At 32.9% G+C, this 18,414-nt stretch overlaps 1 protein-coding gene across 4 annotated transcripts in view; it reads left to right on the forward strand.

The window, feature by feature from the left end:
• The window catches only part of NLGN1 (neuroligin 1), an 889,933-nt gene extending 883,502 nt beyond the window's left edge, over positions 1 to 6,431 (forward strand). For all 4 annotated transcript variants that reach the window (XM_063662430.1, XM_063662428.1, XM_054482481.2 and 1 more), the window contains one exon: positions 330 to 6,431. In XM_063662430.1, the coding sequence (XP_063518500.1) occupies positions 330 to 1,152 (823 nt within the window). In that variant the 3' untranslated portion in view covers positions 1,153 to 6,431. The remainder of the gene's footprint in view (positions 1 to 329) is intronic.
• Positions 6,432 to 18,414: the final 11,983 nt, after the last annotated feature.

Genomic DNA, 18,414 nt, shown 5'->3' on the forward strand with positions numbered 1-18,414 from the left:
TATTCCATGTCATCTCTGCTAGCTTGCCTATGAGACAACTCATATGTATGTGAGTATTTAAATAATTCTTTAAAATCTTTGGGTAGATAGCAGCCCATCTCAGGATAAACAGAGAGAACAAGAATGTGAGACTTACTTGCCTTACATTATCACCCATCTAACAATCTGCCTGCTAGGAGATTTATATTTCTAAATTGACCCAAATTAATGTTAAAACACAATCTAAAGCATTGCTGAGTCATCTATTTAATTATTAGATGTTAAAGTAGTGTGATTTTAAGTAAAAAATAAAATAGCTTTATTCTCATAATTTATCTTTTCCTTCTTAGTGACCCAAATCAACCAGTCCCTCAAGACACAAAATTCATTCATACCAAACCCAACCGTTTTGAAGAAGTAGCATGGACCAGATATTCCCAGAAAGACCAACTTTATCTCCATATTGGATTAAAACCAAGAGTTAAAGAACATTACAGAGCCAATAAGGTGAACCTCTGGTTGGAGTTGGTACCTCATCTGCATAATCTCAATGACATTTCTCAGTATACCTCTACAACAACTAAAGTGCCATCAACTGACATCACTTTCAGACCTACGAGAAAAAATTCTGTACCTGTCACGTCAGCCTTTCCCACTGCCAAGCAGGATGATCCCAAACAACAACCAAGTCCATTTTCAGTGGATCAAAGGGACTACTCAACAGAGCTGAGTGTCACTATTGCAGTTGGAGCATCACTGCTGTTTCTGAACATCTTGGCCTTTGCAGCCCTGTACTACAAAAAGGATAAGAGGAGACATGATGTTCACAGGAGATGCAGCCCTCAGCGCACTACTACCAATGATCTAACCCATGCACAAGAAGAGGAAATCATGTCCCTCCAAATGAAGCACACTGATTTGGATCATGAATGTGAGTCCATCCATCCACATGAGGTGGTTCTTCGGACCGCCTGTCCCCCAGATTACACACTAGCTATGAGGAGGTCACCTGATGATGTTCCCTTAATGACACCCAATACCATTACAATGATTCCCAACACTATACCAGGGATTCAGCCCTTACACACATTCAATACATTTACTGGAGGACAGAACAATACTCTGCCCCATCCCCATCCCCACCCCCATTCACATTCAACAACCAGGGTATAGCCAGATAAGAGAAACAAACTATTTTTTTTTTTTGATGGATTGCAGTAAACGATTACTGAAGATTCCTTGGCTTTCAACCTACAAGACTTACTATTTAAATAAGGAGGAATATTATGTGAATATACATATCAAGAACTTTGGGGGTTTTGAAAAAAATGAATTGTATATATACAAATCAACTTTAAAAACAAATTTCAGTTGCTTGAAGCAATTGTTCTGAATGATACTTTTTCATTCACATTCAAGAATTAATTTTTTGAAGATTTAAGTTACATAATGGAATTAGGCATGTGGAACACCAAACAGGAAAGAACTATGTCTGAAATATAAAAAATAAAAATAAAAAACAACTATGAATATGCACAAGGGACACACCAATGGAATGTCAGATAATTTTCACCAGTTTTTATTTGGAGCCGTTTTATTGTGTAGACCATATTTACATATTTGGATAAGTACACAAAGCGTCAACGCTGTTAATGGCCTTAGCAAAGGCTCATGCTGAAATTTGCCAGTAAAACAAAGAAGTTTAAAGACTGGCAGGTACACCATTATCACATAAGTGCTGTCAGTATAAAGTTGTGGGGATAAAGGAAACTGGATATTTTTAGCACGATGTGCATGATAATTTATATGCTTGGTGGCTGTGCTGCTGATTAAGCCGTAATTAAAATTCTTCTCATCCCATTGGAGTTTTTAATAGAAGCTTCCTCCATCAATTGGCAGAACCTAAAGAAGATTTTAAGGGGCAAAAGTAATTACAATAAAATAATTCACAGTAGTTTCAATATAGAAGGAATTAGCTATTAAAGGTATTTGAAGAAACTATAGGTATAGTGGTGAATACTCGCTGATATGAATCCCAGAGAAAAATTTCTTGTTTTTAATTTGCTTTTCATTCCCATCTAGATAATTTATAGAAATATAACCCTAATTGGACATGTGGTACAGGATCTATAAGTTGCTGTGTTTTTTTGTTATTCTGTATTTTGTTCCTTTTGGTAAGGTGAAGTGTGTCCAAAGAGTTACTTGCAACAGTCTTTCATGATATGAGGGTGCCCCACTATTACCACTCTGATTATAGTTCTGAATTCATTGATTTACTCGTGCTGCATGACAAAATGTTTACTAATAACAATTCATTATAAAGTTATGTCCCTCTTTACATCACTTATCTTTCTCACTGAGGTTCATTCACTGGCATTTACTCACGCAATCTCAGTAGAGTACAACGTAGATACAGAACCTAGGAGAGTCAACACCTGGAGGATTTTAGTCTTACACATATGTGTGATTTTAAACGAATATTCTCAGACCACAGGAAACTCTTCATCCCCATGTTGTTTACCAGTAACGGTATATCACAGACCTTTCCAAATGTTTGTATATGTAATCAGATGTACATTTATATTGAAAAAAATGAGATGGACTTAAAGAGCACATCCTGATAAATACTTTCTCTCTTACCTGTACTATATTTCTATTAGACTAAAGTTATGTGATTTTTTTTTTTACATTTTTTCAGATGACTAGCAATTTTGATAGTTTATAAGATAATGCAAAGAACTTTCTCTGACAAACTAACTGCAGTAACAGAAACCTTTCTTTTCAGTTACTCTTTTTCAAGAATGAAAGATTATTATACAAAAAAATTGTATACTACTTGATGGAACCAACTTTGTACATCTTGGCCATGTCACTGGTCATTGCGTGAAATAAAGATAATCTGGATAATGACTATTAGTCCAGTGCTAAGAAACATGATCTTTGCTCATTAAAGAGCTAAAATGTTTATTGCTGTTTTGTCTTTCTTTTTTCTAAAAAAAAAAAAAAAAGAAAAAAGAAAAAAGGAAAAGAAAAACAAAGAAACATGACTGTCTCAAAGAGTAATTTTTCTAGATTAGACCAGTCAGATTTTTGAAGACATATAGGTAACTTCCACAGAAAACACAAACATGTATTTAAAGGCAAGTCTCATCTAAGATGAAACTCATAAAACTTCTTTAATGTTATGAATTTAAAAGCTCCAGAAATTCATGAAAAAAAGAAAGATTAGCTTTGTGTTGTTAAATATCTCTTAGGTACAGATGTTGTAGAAATAAAGTGCCAGTTGTTTTCAGTTAGAAAAACAGGTTCCGATTCTGGTCATCAAGGAATAGGTCTATTGAAAAGAAATTTGCAATATTTCATGGAATACAAATAACTAGGTTCATAAAATGGGGGTGATTAAACTACCATAAAGTAATGAATAGAAAGTTGCCATGCTAAGAGAATGTAAAAGTGCTGAGCAAGATATTAAACTGACACTAAAAGATAAAAATCTATTTCAAGGAATTTATGTGATTATAATCCCCCCCCAATTATTATCTATCAATCAATGAAATGTAGGTATTCCTCCATAATTAAAAAAAAGTCTCTGTTAGAAGCAAAAGTCTTCTTCAAAATCCAGAGTGATCTACATACAGCTTTTGACTGAGGTGGTTATGCTTTTAAACTAACTGCCAGTGTACACAAATACAAAGAATTGTTTAGCATCTGAAGTATTGTTCAACTGGAACACTGTATTTTACTGTATTAATTAAACAAAACACAAGAACAGAATAGAAATGACAACAAAATAAGATATGAATGAATACTTTCATAAGCATTGCTTCATTTGGCAAAACCATTCTATTAAATATTATGTTTTAACGATGGCCATATTTATATCTACCTACCTATTGCTCTGCATTTATCAATCTACCTATATATAGCATAACTGTCACCCTCTTTATATTAATTTAGGAAAATGATTGAGGAAAACAAAGCATAGCCCTATTATTTTCTCTAAATTAGGGTAGAATAACTTTCTGGAAGATAAAGCAGCCTAGGTTTAATTGCTGTTCACCAGTCACGTGATAAAGTCATTGTGAATGAGTGTTAGTTGCTAGTTTTGAAATTGCAGTCTCTAGTTTTTGGAATGAAAAAGGATGTCCCACATTATACAGAACATTAAGAACTGTTTTTAAAGCTGAAACATAATCTTTATATGCAAGAAAAATAAATACTGTTACTCAATTTTAGCAAATATGTTTAAAATGTATTTATTTAGATAATTTTCTTTGAAAAACAATGTAAGTAACAAAATTAAAATAATATTTTTGGCATTATTTGTTAATTCAGATTTTCCTGCCTCCGATTAAAAATTAGGCAAAGCTGCTTATAATTTATACAAACATTACACTAAAATGAACTTTATTTCATTGTTTTGCTGTTATATAAAATTTTTGCCAAATGTTTACCAACAGATTAATGTTTTAGAGTATGGGGATAGAAAAATAAAAGTGACAGATTTCATAGTTTTAAATCTCTACTGAACATGTTGACTATGAACAAAATCTAACTGGCTACCACAGATATATAACAAAGTTTTTTACTAACTTTATGCAAATTGGAAAATAATTTGCTAAAGCATTAAAAATGTCCAATTTGTAGACATCTTGCTGGCAACTCAAAGCAGAAAATCTGAGTATATATTATTTTATTCCTCATTTCAAATATAAAAGTTGACCAAAATGATGCTTTATTTCAGATTTCCTGATCTGTACGTGAATACAGCAACAACATTTTTTAAAAAATTATCAAGTATATGTAATACTAAAGAGGAAAACAGATGGCACTAATTTTCTTACAGAAGTGAAGTGCTGAAACTAAATTGTTATAACAACAGTTATTTCACCTCTTGGCACGCTCATCCTGACACACGTATTAATATCAAAAAAACGATACAAAGAATATGAGAAATGTGTTCCAGCATTAAAGACACTACTACATAGAAATTACTGGGATTCTTTTCTTTGGCGAGTTTCACTGAAATAGTTTCACAGGATGAAATGATGAATTGAATTCTTAAGAAGCTGTCAAATATGGCAGTGTTTTGATGTAATTTTGTTTTCTTCTGTGTTATTGGTTCAAAGTACTGGCCTTTTCCTTCATTTCCAGTAATTAGTTGTTATAAACTATCACTTTTTAATGTGAGTGGAAATTAGATAATTTGGTTATACTTGTGAAAACATGCTTCCAAATAAATTCAATTAATGGGCACTTCCCTGCTGAGATTTTATTATCATTCATTTAATTATCTTGTCAAGCTTTACTGTTACGACAAATGTTTTAGCTTTCTGGTCAATAAACTAAGGGAATTTCTCCAGTAGCCTTATACCTCTCCTGCACTTGATCTGATAGCAACATACACTTCAAATTTCCATCAGAAGTCTCTAAAGAAATTTCCTACTGATGTGAAACATTTGATGGCCAACGATTCTTTTTCATAAGCATTCTGATTTGATTTTATTCTGGCACTTTGCTGTATTTGAATGCAGGCCAGAAATCAATTCCATTTGATAAGAGTTGTGGAGAATACAGACTGGAATAACCATGTGCAGGGCTTAAGTGCCTTTTCCTCCTGAGATTTTATTTATAAAACTTAGCCTTTTTTAATTTTCAGATTCAGATAATTCAATTTAAAGAGTACAATAGGATGACTATATTATAAATTACCAATAAGAAAAGTTTACTTGGACATTTTTACATTTAATTTGATTTTTTAATAATATCAGATGCATCTAAATGGCTTCTGGGAAGGATTGAGGTAAATTTTTGAAAGTGACAATTATATAGGCATCTGACTTGATGGTACTTAAGAATAAAAATTTAAATCTCTAGCAAACTTTAAAAATTGTCCAAATAGTAAGTTTAATTTAAAAGAAGTCTGAAGCTATTAGAGAAAATCATATACTAGATAGGTACATATTTTTTTCTAGTCAGCTATCACATACACCACATAATATATATACCCTACATACTATATGGTTTATATAACATTTATAATGGCCTTTTCAGACCCATATACTTACAAATGACATTGTATAACTACCTACATATGTATTAATGTGACAGAATTTAGTCCTCTGTGGAAAGTCAAACCAAATTGCTAGCAGTTTTGAGTTGAAATGAATGATAACAATTAAAGCTTTTAAGAAATTGGTAAAGGTACCATAACAAAAACTCAGCAGATAAATTTAAAAGAGAGGGACCATTTTTGAATGCCATTTTCAGAGTTGACATCTAAACTAGATGGTGTGTTTAAAAGGATTTTAGTGGTTTTGATTCATCCTTTCTCTGCATTCATATCATTTAGCAAATTAATGGGACATATGTCATGGTTTTTGTAAAAAAGACCATTGGGTTGTCATGATTCAGTTTGTGTTTGGACATCTATGGCTTTCATTAAAAACGTGTTTATTATCATGAATAAATATTACCATGTTTTCCAAGTTGTGTTGACTATTTTTAAACTCAGAAATAATGTATTCTCTATTTGTCTCACACAAAAAGGTTACTAAGATAAGTGTTTTCTTACAGTCTTTGTATTGCTTCCACACTGCTGACAGTTCTGACTCGATAGAAGCAATGATATTTTATGATCTTTTCACGTCTTAGTGAATGCAGGGCAAGAATTTAGAGAATAGATTTGGGGAGCTGGACACAACTTTTCAGAAAAGAGAGAGAGGAAAGTGGGAGACGGAAAAAGAAAAGAATGGAAAAAAGGAAGTGAGAGAGAAAAAAAGGAAGAAAAACTTCTCAATTTTAAATTAATGACTTTTTGCATCCAAATAGTGTTTTAAATAGAGATGTGTGACAGTTTTTTAAAAAGAAGAGCAAAGGAATTTAAATAAATCCCTTTAAATCATAAATCTATTATTCTTAGAGAACAAAATTAATAATCTTTAGGAAGATATCTTAAATTTAATTCTTGATCCAAGTCTTGATCAAATCGTGTTACTGGAAACAAAAATAAAATCTATACTGAAATATTTATGGTTTTGTACTATCTAATCAATAATGATATTGGTAGGAAGACTATGTGAAGTAAGATCATCTCTCATCTGTATATAGCCCAAGATAAGAATACAGCAAAGAGGACATCATAGAATTTCCTCATACATAGCCTAAAGATAAATGTTTCCAATGGCTAAATAAAAGAATTAGCATTGCTTTACAAGTCTCTGTGGCCACATATGGCACCTAATAAATTAAACAGTTAAAAAACATATTCTAACAATTTCACTTTCCATAAAAAGGTTTTGATGTTTTGTAAAATTTGGTGTTGTTTGATATGGTTACTTTTTCACTAGTTTTGTATTCCCTTGTGGTTTGTAGGATGTTATTTCTGAGTTCAAAAAAAGTCTCAAATATACTCTGTGAATGTTCATGTGAAAGCAGTATTGTCTAATGGAATGCTATAATTTGAAGTACTGTCTCAATTTTGGAGAGTTGATTGACTATCCAGTTAAAACATTTCTGTCTCCCCTGAAAATACTCAACTTTGCTCTCAGAGCTGCCTTCCTCTGCACTACAGGGGATCTTCTTACCAGTTACTGTCGCTCCTGTTTCCATGGCCTATCCTATTACTAGTTATGACCTCTTCTCCAAGGGGGTAAAGTTGTGCTGAAAGTCTTAAAAGGTGATCTAACTAACTGGTGCCTTGGGAATTGGCTTCCTCTGTTCCTCAGACAGGTTAGAAGCTAGTGAACATCAATCAAGCAATGAAAGAAATTAGTCATTTCTTCTTTCAACAAATGGTGTCTACTATGTGTTAGGCAACATAATGGGTGTTAAACACGTGGCCAATTCTATGACTTACTAACATACAACTATTGTCAAGTTTGGAATAGGTCCAAACACATGGACTGATTTAGACCACTTTCTATGCTATACTCTGTAGCAAATCATTGTACAATTCCTTGTTTTGTCTATTTCACATGTCTCAAAATAGTAAATACAAATCAATATTTCTTGAGTTCAAAAAAATATTAGTGAATTCTATTGAGCCAGTTCACCAGTTAAGGTATGTAGCAGACATCTTTCCAAATAATAAATACAGCCTATCTGAAGTCATGCTATAGTATGCCAATTCAAATTTCATGGAATATGAAATTTCCAGCATAAATCTCATCTGATCCAGCCCCATAAGTGGTTCCTTAATCCTTTGCCACAACCTCAACATGTAATTGTGAAGCCTATCATTGAACACTGCAATGGGTCTGAATTCTAAAACAGCTGACTGCATTTTGGATTATTTGGGATATCTTCTTTATATTGATTTATTGCTCTTTTTTTTTCTTTTTATAGTCATACCGTCTTCATCGCCTGAATTGATCTCAAATATTTAAAGATAGATAGTTTTCATATCTTCCATGAGTTATTTTCTCCTCAAAGCAAAAAATCCCACTTGCAATACAAAATAGTTCAGTCTTTTCACAATTCTGATCACTGTTCTCCAAATTTGCTCCCAAGCCTGTTTCTTAGAAAGTTTAATGTCTAGGATTGACCATAATAAACACTTATGTATAGTTCATCTCTGCCTAACAGAGCTCCACTATCAACTTCCTCATTACACAAAGTATATTTATTTTAATATAACTTGCAATACTATTACATTCTTTGTTGGCCATAGCATACTAGTAATTCAGATTGAGATGTACTTCCTACTAAAACTTTAAAAATTCTAAACGCACTATTGTTAAGCAAATTCTGTCTTTCTACTGCCCTTGATCATTTGAGTTTTATTGTATGTTCAGGATATTAAACATTATTAAATTCTACCTCATTAGGTACAGCACTACAGCCTATGGAGACCTATGTATCCACCTCAGATTAATGAAATCAACAAAGATGATAAAATTCTATCTTCATCCAAGTCACTAACAAAAACTACCACGCAGAATCAGGTTGAGGATAAATCTCCGGAATAATAGTAATAGAGATAGTGTGTAAAGTACTGACAAAAGCAAAAGGTGACAATTACTAAGCCCTTTTATGTTCCAGGTTCTGTATCACACCCCACAACAAACTCCTACATACCACCCTCAAAATATCTACTAATACTTGTTGATGTGCTTATTCACTAATTCGTTGTTTAAAAGATTTTTATTAGGCATCTCTTACATATGAGTTACTGAGCTACTTGTTAATGACAGAAAAGTGAATAAAATGTGGCCCCTGTTCTCACATTACTAGCAGCCAACTGATTACTTTTCCTCTTTTCTACACACACAGCACAAAAGACACAATCAATCAAATATATTTGCAGGATATACTTTTTTCCCATGTAAAACATTTGCCTGACATCATAGTCATCTTTAGTAAGAAAACTGGGATAATTACTCTAAACTTTCTATTTGGGAATTTCTGGGTTCCTGGTGCATTGTATTAAATGTTAGAAGATATAGAAAAATAATTCTCACACCAATCACCTGTCATAATTAAGATGTGGATTTAGGCCAGTCAAGTGTTGTCTTAAAGTGGGATTCCTTGTGTGAAAAAGTAATACATACATAAGACAAAACAAAATATTTTAAAGTGAAAAGTAAACATCTCTCTTACTACAGATTCTAATCCCTTAGTCTTTTTCCCCAGAGACATTGACTATCACCAATTTGTATATAAATCTCTACAAATATGTCATTCATGTGTAAACATGTTAAAGTGTATTGTCTGTGTATGTATGTGGGGGCATTTTATATATATATATATATACATATTCTTTTTTTAAATTTATCTGGAAATGTTCCATGTGAGGACACTACATGTCAGCTCTAAGGAGAAAATAGAAGAAAATAAAAATAAGTTTCAAATTTCTCCTTAAATTCAAGGCTATTCCAATCAAAATTTCAACACTGTTTGTTTGTTTACAGACTTTAGGTGAGTAAGGGTCAGGAATAGCCAGGATTATTTTGAATCAAAAGAATGAGCAGCAAAGACATTGTCTACCATATTTCATGAGTTACTATAAAGCTATTGTAATCAAAAAAGTGTTATATCAATTCAGAGACAGACCAGTGTAGGATAAAATTGAACCCATAAACAGACCTATGAAGAAAGGGGAACATGGCATATAAATGGAAATACAAATCAAGAGAAAAGAGAGATGCCTCAGCTAACAATGGCTATCCCTTCCCATAGGGAAAATATCCCTATGTCATACTAGACACAAAAATCAATACCAGACAAATTAAAAATATAAAAGCACATTTTAAATGTTTCAGAATGCATAGGAAAACATTGTCATGTCCTTGAAGTAGGGAAGAATTTATTAACAAGACATAAAACAGCATAAACAATAAAGAAAATGAATAACAAGTTAAAATTAAAATGTGAATACATCAGATAACAAGTTTTTTTTAAATGACTATAAGCACATATTGAAAGTAAGTATTTGAAACACATATAAGCAATGAAAGATTAATTAATATGAGTGGATAGAAAATTCCTGTAGTTTAAATAAGGAAAGGACAAATTCACAAGGAAAATAGAGCTGATTAAATACTGGGAATAAAAGACATGTCTGTTTTTTCCCTGTTGCTAATTCTCACAAAAATATAAGGAGAGGACTGAAAAATATATAAACTTATCAGAACAAAAATAATAGAAAAAGAGATAACAGGTAAGAAGTTCTGACAAGTTTTTGAGAGAGAGAAATTAGATAAACTAAAAAACCTTAAGAATATAATACAACCTATGAAATAGCAACATAAATCAGAATTAAAAAAGAGATGCTTTAATAGAACTCAAGAAAGAATTATAAATAAAAAAAAATAATTTTTTAAATTAAGACTAAATTAAAAGAAATGCAGACCAAAGAATGCTTTAAGAGACATAGAAAAATGTTCAAAAAGAAATGGGAATAAATAGTAAAAAGTAGAAAAAAATCTAAAAAGTTTCAAAAAGGAAGGAATCGGGGATGTGAGCTGAGGGGGAGAGGAAAGGAGAAATAAGAAAAAAAACAAGCATAAGTGATAAGAAGATAGAAAAAGAAGACTCAATATGTATGTATATGGAACCTTCAAAAAAGAAAACCAAAACGAGGAGACACAACAAATACAATGAAAGCTGTAATTCAGGAAATCTTTTACAATACAACAGAAAAAGATTTGATGTCACATTTTCAAAAGGCACACTGAATATCTGAAATAACTGATCAAAAATGACCAACAACAAGACATATGCTAATAAGTTTAATGACTATCAAAGAAATAATACAAGCATTTACATCTAGCTAAAATCACCAAATCTCTTAAAATGAAGACTCTTTTGTTATATAATTAGATCATCATCAGACTTCAAAAACAATGCTTTATGCCAGTAAAAATTAAAGTAACATACAAAAGATAAGAAGTTAGAATGTAAGCAAGTTATTTTTATATTCAGCCATAAGCTAACTTTCCTACAAGTATGAAGGGCATGGACAAACTATTATTGGCATTCAAGGACTCAGGGAATATTGTTACCATGAACGCCTCCTGAGAAGTTTACCAGAAAAAGACCTGTAGACAAACAGAAGGGTGACATGGATATAAGGACTGATAATGGGCATTAAATACCAGAGAGCTAAGACCAAATGAGGGCTATATGGTGGAGTACAGTGTAAACTGGTTACATGCTCTGACAATGAAGACACAGTACAGCTATAAGAAATATGAAGATCATAGAAAAATCACAGGTAAAAATTTTCATTACTTTCAATAATCATATTTACAGTGGTAGCAGTGCTGTTGCTATTCTGAAACTGCTTTCTGTGTAACACAGAATACAGCAAAGAGGGATATTGTGATATGCTAATTCTATCATCTCCATTGTCTTTGAGAACCAGTACTCTTTAATGTGGAAGAAAGGATATTCTGAATCGGAGTAGAAGATGTTAAGTAAAAACCCACCTTATTGTTTCGATTTTAAAGTGTAACTATCAGAATGAACACTTTAAAAAAATGTTATGCAAACTATGGTCAAGCTAGTAGCAATGAGCATCCTTAAGGACCAGACTGTGGTCTTGAACATTTCCTACTGTAAAAAAATTCACCATGCACAAAACACACATAGAAATAGAGGTCTGGGGAACAAACTGTAGAAGGTGAACCTGGAACATCTTGCCAAAGACTTCTAGGACTATATCTGAAGGACATAGGAACCAATACAAAGATGATCTGACTAAAGATAAGACAGTTTGAGCATCAATAAGGATAATTTCAATTAATTGAAAACAAATCCAATTTAAATTCTAAAGTGAATAATAATTAAAAAGAAAACCTCTACCACTTATGGCAGATAATTGGAATATAATTCATTGTTTTGAAAATTCATAAGTAAAAAGAACAGTGAAATATTTTGTCCTGCCATTCCTCCACCAACTATACAGCAAGGTAGCCAAATGGTAGATGAGAATTTACTCTTTGTAGAAGTATTTCAGCTAATAAAAGAAGGAACTGTTGTATTAGAATTTCAGTTGTTACTTGTTTTATTGCTCCCAGTGAATCAGTGGATCTAGGTATTAAGCAACACAAAATTAGAAATAATGAGTTATCATCTGTCTCCTGGACAGATGTACACAAGATTACCTCTGAAAAGGCTTGCACCCAAAACCAAACCTGTATATGATGAAGTCTCTAGGTTCAACTGTCAGAAAATATATAGGTACAGGAAGTACATCAAAGAAGCATGTTAAATTATACCATGGATATGAAATCAGAAAAATTCACACGATTTAAAATTTTCCCAATTAAATTTTCTTGTTTCCTCAATAAATAAATTGCAAGAAAAAATACAGTGAGAAAATATGTAGATTTTTATAAACTTACAAATACTTTTTAAATAATTTCTGCTTCAGGAAGAATGATTCAGTGATAAAATTATAAAGGACAGCAAGATGGGGTAACCTAAAATAGTGTTGACAGATAACAGAGGAAATAAGCTGTGATTGAGATGGTGCATGCAGAGGTTTTTTTTGCAGTGGCTTGCAAAGTGCTATCTCTTAATCTGGATGTTTTTTACCTGAGCATTTTCCTTATGATGATGTTTTAAACCAAACATTAACTTCATGGTGTTTTTCTGTACCTAGATTATATTTTACCATAAAATAAATAGGATTGTAATAAAATTAATAATACATGAAAATGTTGCAGACTTAAAGAACATGAGTTTATTAATTGAAAGGACCTACCAACTGCCCAGTATAATGGATGAAAAAAACACCCGTGAAAGCAAACCATCACAAAATGTCACGACATCAGAAAAAAGAAGAAAAGTTTCAAAGCTTCCTCAGAGGAACAAAAGGAATTCTCAACATCAGCTCTGGAAGCTAGAAGAAATTGGATAATATTTTTGAGAAAGAATTATGATCAACCTATAGAATTTTATATTCAAACAAAATATAAGTTCACTGTATCAGTCCACAAAGGCATAGATTCAGGAGAGAGAGGAAATAAAAAACCAGGATCACTGCTCAGGAGACTAGAGAACAGCTCAGAGTGTGAAGCTGGGGAGTTGTAGAAGGAATATCTATACAATAAAATTAAAACTGACGTATTTCATCATGTGGAAAAAAGTGTTATTTGTATAGATTTTACAATTTTTTTTTTGCTAAATTTGGAAAGAATGTAGAAAACTACACAAGAAAATCAAAATTATTAATGCAGAGAAAAACAGAAAGTACAAGAAATGGAATGTAATCTGTGACTATATATTTGCGCATATGAATATAAGTACAGATAATTCTTCCAAATAGAAAGTTTGGAAAAAGCATATTTTAAGGTTTTTTTCTACAAGTTTACTAATTGATTTAAAAAGATGTTATTCAAATTTACATTCCACAGTGTATTAAAGTATCTATTTCCCTACCCTCTAATCAAAAATCAATTTATCAATTTTTTATATTTTCCATTTCAATATAAATGTAATATCATTACTGTATTAATTTGCATGTTTAAATTGAGGTAAAACATCTTTTCTGATGCTTATAAGCCATTGTATTTCTTTTTATATTAGATGTATTCCTTTACTTTGTATATTTTTTCTATTTGTTTATTAATCTCTTCTTATGAAATTATAAGAGTTCTCTATAGATAAATAAAATCAGTACTTTTGGTCATGTGTGTTGTAAATAATTTTGCTCAACTTTTCTTTGAATTTTATGTTATTTTGTGCCAGGCAGAAAATTTTTTCTTGTGTTCAATTATTGAAATATATCAGTGTTTCCTTTGTGTTTTCTGAGTTTTGTTTCTTGCATACAAAGACCTTCCCCATTTCAATACTTATTTTAATTCATTCATTTTTTTTCCTGTATGGACAGCCTCATTGTTTATAGTTAAATCTTTGATTTAACTTTAAATAAACTTTAACTAAAAGTTATATTGACATAACCAGTAAGAAAGGGATTTAGGTTTATTTTTTTCCCAGATAAGGTTTTAATGCAATTCAGACCTGAGTTAAGTGGATTGTGTTTTATTGTAAAGCTGAGGACTTTTTATTTTCAGCTACTGAAATTTGTAAGACTGTAGAAGAGCAGGATGCTAGCCAAGCCATGTTAAGGCTTATTACTACTTCTAACCATCTTCTTACATGCTTACAACTAAGACCTGCCCTCTTAGTATGTGACAACTAATTCCAAACACTATCCCAAAGAGTAAAATTATCCAGCCAGTGAAAGGAAGGCTCTCTGACTTACAATAACAATCTGTACCTGTATTTACATCAACAGATCATATTTTAAAAGAAACTCAACACTAAAATAGCTTAAGAATAACAAGTTTTCTCAGCCCTATAATCAAAAGAAAATCAATGGAAAGAAAATAACTGTGATGGGTAAGTGTATTGATCTAGGTTGGAGTCAAAAAAGGGCAACAACAACAGAAGTATACCTTCACCTGCGCCTGGACTCACAGACCTAAACCAAATGCCTCACAGATGCTGTCGTAAGATTGCCAGTGATTTCCACTAAGTAACGTATATTAAAGACTACAGTAGTTGTGTTGGCATTTTAAAAATACCCTACTTGGTGGTCTTGGGTTTCTTCCCAGCTTGTATAGTAATAGAATAGGCAGTCTTCTGATTCTTCTTTTTTTTTTTTTTTTTTTGGTTGCTTAGAAAGTTCTAATTTAAGTGTTTGCATCATTTCTTCATCCGTTGTCCAAGATTCCTACTGCATCTGTGGTTTTCTGGTCATCATTTTTTGAGACTGGCTGTTCGGGCTTATACTCTGCTATATGAATTATTTATGTACATTTTTGCTCTAATCCTTAAAGGGCCTAGGAACAAGAAAAAAATGTTTAAAATGTAATAAAAGGCTCCACATTAGAGTTGAATATTTAACAGAAACTATTTTTGTTCAGATTCCTATAAAGGCTTTTAGCAAAGATAAATGAGCTTATGCCATAAAGCTATGCATGTTTTGAAAAGTGATAAAAGGTTAATTGGGTACCATGTAAGCAAGAGTGTATGTCAAGAAACCCTTTAGTTAGTTGGTGGTCAAGTATATTTAACAAATGTTTATATATCTTATGTCTATATCAAGTTGCCATTCTACACAAAGACTATACAGTGTTTCTAGAAACAAAACAAAAGAGCTTAGCAATGTGTGAACAGTTTTCAATAAAAAATTTGGGGGGAGTTGGGTGAGGGATGAGTTAGAAGTAGAGAACTGAGCTGTCTAGCAGACATGAAAAGATGTGTTAAAGAAGACGATCTGTAAGTATTTTTGCCTCTGGCAAACAAAAGCTGCCTTCAATAATAAGTGCATATGTTTGTTTCAAGGACTATAAAACCATGGAAAAGATTAAGGGCCCTAGTAATTAGTGCTGAAGCTGAAAGAATTATTATTTGCAGAGAAAAACCTTAGGAGGGAAGAAGGAGTCCTGAAGATAATATTGATCAGTAAGAGTGAATCTTGACAATTTCCTCTGGAATTTTCCACAGTCCGAATCCCATGTTAAACTACATTTCCTTCTCACCAAAAACCAAGAAATATAAAACTATAGATTTATATACATGTAGCATGGAGGGAACTATGCTCTCCTACCAGGAAATATACCTTTCATTCTTTGCTATGTAGACCAGCAGTACGATAAAGTGGAGTGGCAATTTGAAGCTCCTGAGATTTTTTATTTTGTTATGAGAATTCAGCCTTAAAGATCTTGGCCAAATCAGATAGTCATAATTTTGTACATCAGATAAGAAGATCTATCAAGTTGCATTTGCCCAACTAAGATGACTTAATTACAAAGGCAACCTTCCACCTAGTTTTGTCTACACTAGCCTCTGTGCAAAAATAACATTTCACTGCAAATCCGGTGTTTCCTGTTTTCCTTCATCACTTCTGCTCTCCACAGCCCCCGACCTTTCTTTTTTTACTTGCAAACTTTTCCTGTCCTTTCTCTTTGCATTCTCCACCTAGCCTTTCTTAAGGTGTAGCCTTTAGCTTTACTCCTGAGTGTGTTTTCATCTCCGTTCTCTGCTGCAATACACTCATGAAAATTTCGTGTGGTAAAATCTCTCTCAATTAGACTAGATTTGAGGAATATCCCTCCCATGTGCCCCATTATCTATTTCATATGGATTCTTCTCTTCATTAATCCCCCCTGCCAGTTCATACTTTCAAACCCTCATCCACTCTTACCTAGATATTGAAATAGCCTCCTACCAGGTCTCAAAAATCCTGTATGACCCAGCTGCTGTTTGCACCCAATTCGCTATTCTCTTCCTATGTAACCTGGACTCCAACAACAAAGAAACTGCCTAGAGTTCCTCAAATGCATTGTGATCTTGATCTCCCTGTTCTGGGTATTTGCATGGATTTCTCTATTTTCCCCCTCTTTCCTTGGCCAACTCAAAGTAAACCCTCAGGACAGGGCTCAGCTAAGATGACATCTCTGCTCGGGTAGCCATCTCTGCTTTTTGTGACTCCTAGGCTAGGTAAAATCTTGACTGTCTTTTTTTCTGCCACAATATAAATCATATTTTATTTTAATTATCTGTTTCTCAGTACCCTCTCAAGGCTACAAACTCCTTGAAGTCAGGAACTATCTCATTTGCTGTTATTCTCCCTATGCCCACTGCTCAGTTCATATTTGGGGGAAAAAAGTGGCGTGTAGAGTTTCTAAAAATATCTTGACTTTGCTACCCCCATGATTTTTCTCATGCTGTTCTTTTTGCCTAAATTTTATCCTTTCCAATTTATTCTCTCCCCAGCCCTATGTGCATGCCTTGGTCTATTAAATCCTACTTATTTTTCCAGCCAGTTTCAGGTATCTCTTCTATGAGAATTCCCTCATGATACCCACTAGAACCGATTTGAATTCGCACTCTTCTATATCCTAATCATGTAGCACGAATCACTCACTGCTTTGTAATATGCTCAATCTCTGTTTTTACTCCCACACTAGATGGATTGAAAACTAGAAACTGTGTTTTAAAATCTTTGTGTTTCTCATGTTATCTATCACAGTGTTTTGCAGAGTTGGTGGTTAATATATACCGAATGAATTATTGTGAAATAATTTCTCAAAGCTATAAACTTCTCTGTGTTTTATCAAGAAAATGTTCAGTCATAGCACGTTTTCCCCCTTGTGAATCTCTTTATCTTTCCTATTCCAACAAGGAAGTATATGATCTATTTCTACATATTTCCCTTAGAGCACTGCAGCAGAAATCTTTCTGAAGATGAGGTGGGAGCAATAGAGATGCGTGAATAATTCTGTTTGGTATAGGTGAAATTGTAATTGGAATTCACATCTCTTCTGCTGCTGTTTCAAAGACTCAAAGATCTCCAGGAGGAACTCTTTTCTCCTCTACCTAATAGCAATGTGGAGATATATGTCATTTTTTATATTCTTCTCTCTCATCACCAACATGACCAAAGCCCTACCTCCCATCCTTAGAGACCTTAGCTCAAGTAAGACATTATTTGTGAAGTCTTCTCTAGTTTCTCTAAGCTGAAAACATTCACTTCCAGCCCTGCATACACATAGTATCTCTATATCTATATCTCTATATCTATATCTCTATGACAGTCAACTCTCTTGGCCTCATGTTTCAGTAAACATTTATTCCCAAGTCTTGTTCCCCTTCTAGAGTATAAGTTCCCAGAGGGCAAAATTTTTTCCTGGTTTCTCTATTTCCTTTTACCCATAGAAAAGTACATCCTTTTCTACGTACATATGTGTTCTCTCACTTATATGTATGTTAAATTGTATACAACATATACATAAAGAATATGTAGTCTGGGTGCAGTGGCTCATGCCTGTAACCGCAGTGCTTTGGGAGGCCGAGGAGGGAGGGTTGCTTGAGGCCAGGGGTTCAAAACTAGCCTGGGTAACCTAGAAAGAGCCTTCTTCGCCCAAAAAAAAATTTTTTTAATTAGCTTGGCATAGTGATGTGTGCCTGTAGTTCAGT

The sequence above is a fragment of the Pongo pygmaeus genome, chromosome 2, assembly GCF_028885625.2.
Source record: "Pongo pygmaeus isolate AG05252 chromosome 2, NHGRI_mPonPyg2-v2.0_pri, whole genome shotgun sequence".
NCBI classification, from domain to species: domain Eukaryota; kingdom Metazoa; phylum Chordata; class Mammalia; order Primates; family Hominidae; genus Pongo; species Pongo pygmaeus.